This window comes from Pteropus vampyrus, unplaced genomic scaffold (assembly GCF_000151845.1).
Source record: "Pteropus vampyrus isolate Shadow unplaced genomic scaffold, Pvam_2.0 Scaffold11, whole genome shotgun sequence".
Classification (NCBI taxonomy): Eukaryota; Metazoa; Chordata; class Mammalia; order Chiroptera; family Pteropodidae; genus Pteropus; species Pteropus vampyrus.
Genome location: NW_011888792.1, coordinates 3,383,347 through 3,388,744, shown reverse-complemented (window position 1 = coordinate 3,388,744; position 5,398 = coordinate 3,383,347). Strand labels below are relative to the sequence as shown.

Below are 5,398 nucleotides of genomic sequence, written 5' to 3'. Positions count from 1 at the left end.
GAACTTTATAGATGAGAAAACAGAGTTGTGAGCAAGCTAAATGATAACTCCAAGGTTTTGCTTATAAAAAATGATTATTTTTTTTTGTAGCTCAAAATTATTTTTTTCTTGAAATAACAGAGTAAGCTAAGAAAACAAAAAAAGGAACACATTATTAATTAAGATGTACTATTTTCATGACAAAGATATACTAATGTAAAATCAGTATGAATTGTGAAAAGTAGAGGGAAAACAATGACATAAAGTACATGAATAATCTCAAGTGGATGAGAGTACTTATACAGTACAGATAATGAGTTTCAAATGCTGGCGCTAGAATATGCTTTCATCCAGTACAATCTACTGCCAACTGAAGAACTCAGGTGATGGGGCGGGAAGGGCCACAAAGGTTTGCACCGTATAAAGAAAGAGTTAGTGTCTAGCAGGTCATTCAATATTTGTTCCAGTGGGAATTAAACTGAAATAAAAACATCTATATTATCAATAAAGAAAAGCCAATTAGAGCACAAATGAAATTTTAGGTGTTATGAGATCAAAAGCAATCTCATGAAGATTATAGACCTACTCCCCTCACAAAATGTAAACTTCAACATACACATTATATTTAAAATATTTCATTGCTTTGGAAATTGACAATTCTTTGATAAAAAAGATAACCGTTCCCAAAAAATCAGTTTTTAAATATAAAAATCAACTACTCTCTTTCAAAAAATAGAAAAAAGAAAATCCGATACAAGTATAAATTTCAAATGTCATGTATGACTTGAATATTCGAAATGTTCAAATTGTGCAGTGATCGCCAACACAGAATTAGACACATGAAACTTCTTGAATTACGGCAACAAATACCTAAAAACTGACTCACAGAGTTACAAATCTGGTAGCAAATATACTTAGAACTCATAGAATATACTTTGCCATGGAAGAGTGACCTTATGTCAACAAACAACAGAATTCATTACAACTTTTTAAGTTGAATCTACATTCATTCTTTTCTTCTCAGTGTAGGAGGGTCATTTTGAGGCAATAATCAAATGTCTGTGTCATTAAGAAAAAAAAAGGGATTATAAACTCCATTTAAACTTTTAGGTCATCCAAGCACAATTAGCCTTAGAAAGTATTCAGCCATATTTCCAATTGTCTGCATATTTTTCCAGCAGATGAATTTACAAGATAATGTCACCCTGAAAGTCAATTTGCAGAAGCACATCATGAAGCACTAAAAGATTCTCATAGCATTTTGGCAAATAGACTTCTAATTTTCATCTGTATCCAAAGGCTTACCACAGCATTGCAAACTGAAAGTTTGATACCATTCAAATATCCAAAAATATCTCTCAAGTAAGCCAACCCATGAATAAACTCCTTGTCAAACTGTTCTGAGAGTAGCCTTCCTTTTTCTCATAAGTAAATTAATAAATGAATAAATAAGGAGGCAGCTATCTAAACTGTAATTCAGTGCTTTAAGACATATCCCTTAGGAAACCAACACACTTCTGAATTACTTGAAATCTCTTATTCAGTTGCCATTAAGAAAATCTCTTGAAAAGGTAGTGGTTCGAGTCTTTGGCGCTGATAAAGTTGATTAGTTTCAAAGTGGTGAGCAAAATACCTTTCCGGATTATTGTCACAGTTTTTGATGCTGATATGTGCCAAGCCAATTATAAAAGGCAGGCATGAGTTAGGAGGACCTGAAGTTCTTTCTATACAGAAGTAGCAAAACCAGATGTATGGCCAAGCATGGCAAGTACTCCATCCATGCCCAATGTACCAAACCCCACTTCATGTCAAAGATACCAAAAGCATTTCAGGTTTCCAAAAGATACCTTCTAAACTTGGAATTTGTTATGCTTCAGTATACACAAAACAGATAAAAATGAGAAACTGGCTGCATGAAATGTTAGTTGTTACATGCAAATTGAATGGGAATGTTGAATAGGAATGGCATTACTCTCAATTTGACAATGATCACTTCGAAATGTTAGAAGAAATGGTCAGCATTACTGTAGTAATCAAATGGTAGCTTGGACCACAGGAAAGAACATTTTGTGATAAATAACAAAAATTCAGTTGTCAATTCAAAACTTTTTACTTATTTTAGATTATCATTTTAAGGACTCAGCTTATTGAAACTTACATATACTGGCAGCTAATTAGAAAAATATATTTTTTCTATATAGAAATAATTACTGAAGCCAGTCTCTCTGTATTATTATTCTCTACATAATATATTCCACTGTTGCTTCAAATGTTTCTCTGATGAAATTTACTCATTCTGAATTAAAGAGGTTTTTTTAAAGAAGTTTTTAAACTCAACTTAGTTGTATCACAAATTGTCAATACCTGCCTCTAAATTAATGTAATAAAGATGGTTCTCCCTTTCTTCTACTATAGAGCTCATATCTGATTGATAAACCACTGGCCAAAAACAAATAATCTCTATCCTATAAACTTGGGTAAAATATACAAACAGTAAATATAATACTTTTGATAAATATATCCATCTTGATCTGAATTGGTACAGAAATTAAGCAGGACAAGAAACAGATATTCTCGTCTGTAAAGCATACAAGCTTTGGAAAGCTTGGATTGAATTATTTTTCTATTTTAATATTTCTAAGTTCAAAAATATAAATAAAACACCTTAATTCCTAGTTGTAAGTTCTACTACATCTACTTATATCATTTTATAATTTCAAAATCTACTTTCTCTAATAAGTAGAAAATGTCATAATTATTAAGTGCCCGAAGGTGAACATATCTTCTTTCTTAAAATCAATATTTCCCCACTTATTTCAATAGACTTTATCTCAATGCTTTAAACTTCTGACCTCACTTTTCAGAACTGCTCATTCATATAATTATCTCTAACACACGTATTTAAAAAGCAATAAAAACTAAATATATTTTCCAGTAATTAGTTTTCATAATTAATAAATACAAAGCATTTACTGTAACTTTGAAGCATTTTTCCAACTTGGAAACGAAGTACTTTTCAAACTTTTATTTGTGAGGTATTCTGGGAAAGATAAGCTAGTTACTTAAATAATTCTTAATAAGTGCTCTGACATTTTATCACATTTTAGAAAGTTTTACTTACTGAAACATCTTTCAGGTTTTTCTCAAAGGAGAAATGACAAGACTCTTTAGAAAAATTAAACTTGTATGCATCAGCTGGTCCTGCTCTTGTAACTAATGCTTTTCTCAGTTCATCAACATATTTCTCTTTTTCCATTGCCATGTCATCAGCTTCTTGTAAAATCATGGATTCACAAACTACGGGAAACATTAATAAAGAGTTTTGAAATAAAATATAAATTTCTAAACATATAAACATATTTGTTTACTTGTTGTTCATTTATCACTTATGTAACGAAAATTTAAACAAAAATTAAGATCAAACCCCCCACCATACAAATTATACCTTTTAACTGAACTAGCAATTTTTGAGAAACCCATTTAGTCTCAAACCTTATCTGAAAAGTATTAGACTCCTTGCATTCTTTCTTTGTCTGTTCTCAGATGAAACAAATGCACAGTAAATGACCACAAAAACTGCCATCTTATATACCTGCTCTTAGGTCATAAATTACTTCCTATAATCATTAATAAGCTCAGTATTTTACTACATCTTTCTTCCTTACTTCATTATTAAAGAGATTGAATAGTCTATAGTCTATTTCTCACTCACATGGGCAGAGTCAAGTTAAAATAAAAGTGGATTTCAGTCTTCTCATCTCGTTATTTGCTGACAATAGAAAACGTAGATGAAGGGAAGTGATGAAGAAGCAAAGGGAAGAAAACAAGTATTTACCGAGTGTCTCCTCTGTGGTATACAAACTATACTACAGATCTGGCTTCCAGTTCTCTCATCTAGGTATGTATATTTAAAACTGATGTTTCACTCATCCAAGAGATATTTATTCAATAATCATACTTTCGATTTTAGATATTCTCTTTATTATAATATCCTGTTTTTGCTGCACCTTCCTTTTAAATATTTGAAGGCTTTAAAACATATTTAAAATCTCTTTCAGATCTTTTTTTTTTTTTTTTTGCATGGTTTCTGGGTATTAATTCCATTTCAAATTCCAAATGGTATTAATTTCCATTTGGCACATTCTCATTCCGCTTTTCTGCTTTTCACGCTTTGTAATATTTCAGCATGGCTCGTCTCCAGTCAGAGCATCAAAAACTCTGGGCAGTAATGGTGGTCTTAAGTGAAGGCTGCTGGTTTGTCTTTCTTGGAGTCCCTACAGATTTCACCAGTTCTAGATCAATTTTGAAAGTTAATTTCTTAACTTGGTTTTTATGCTTGAGGCAAAGAATTCATATTTAATTCTCCTGCCCATACATGACCCAGGCTTAGGGTTCTGATTTTTGTTGGGACTTTTATTCACCTATAGTGCTTACTGACTGGTCTGATTCTATGTTGCGCCCCTAATCATCTTGTTTGAAAAGATGATCTCATTAACAAGATTCCTTTCTTTATATTAAGAGATCAGTTCCAATTCCTTAAGAAGCCTGCAGTCTTATCATACTCCACTCAGGTATTACCACCACTGTCATTTAGATATATATGTAGTTCAGATACTCCATGAACCTATAATTAAGTTTTAGTTCCCGTTAACCACTTTAGTTTTCAGGTATCTCTTCATACATAGCACATAGGAATTTCTCTTTCTTACATTCAAAAGTTGTGATATGTCTGTTTGCTTTGCAAATTAGAAAATTTAATCTACTTTTGTTTATAATATGTGTGTGATTGGGTGGTTTCCTGTGTCGACTCAGGCCATCACAAAGAGAAAACCATTTGGTTCTATACATTTTTATTTAAAGGTTATATTTACCTATTTCATTCCTCATAACACTGATAGATATTATTTCCATTTAACAAATGAGAAAATCGAGGCTCAGAGAGATCAAGTAATGGTCTAGGGTCATGGAGTCAGGAAGTGGTGAAGCTGGGATTCATATTCATGTCTCTGTCTGGTTATTTCGTTTTGAGGTAAGGCCGAGATATGGGATACTGGATAAATCACTTCCTCCATGATATTAAAAAACACATTAGTATAAAATACTATGGAAAACAATAAAATTTTGATTAAAGAATCCCTAAAACTGTAACACAGCTTTTCATAACTTCAGTCTGTGTGATATCAAGTGTCTGGAAGCCCCATGACAGGCAATAAAGAAGAGAGTCTTGGAACGTATCCATTTATATTTCATGACCAATTTTTGATAAGTCTGATATTGAAAGGAATCTCAACACAGCCTTTGAAAACAGATAAGAATAAAAATATCTTATATTCTTATGTGATTTTATAGCTTCTAAAATATTTTTACTTTTTTTTTCTCTCTCTGAAGCAGATGCATATGTAAGATAATCATCACTATC

The 5,398-nt window shown here is 31.7% G+C and overlaps 1 protein-coding gene across 1 annotated transcript in view; it reads right to left on the bottom strand.

Moving 5' to 3' along the window:
• XRCC4 (X-ray repair cross complementing 4) overlaps positions 1-5,398 on the bottom strand; it is a 235,231-nt gene that overhangs the window by 202,534 nt on the left and 27,299 nt on the right. The window contains exon 3 of the mRNA XM_011378956.2: positions 3,101-3,276. Within this exon, the coding sequence (XP_011377258.1) occupies positions 3,101-3,276 (176 nt within the window). The remainder of the gene's footprint in view (positions 1-3,100; positions 3,277-5,398) is intronic.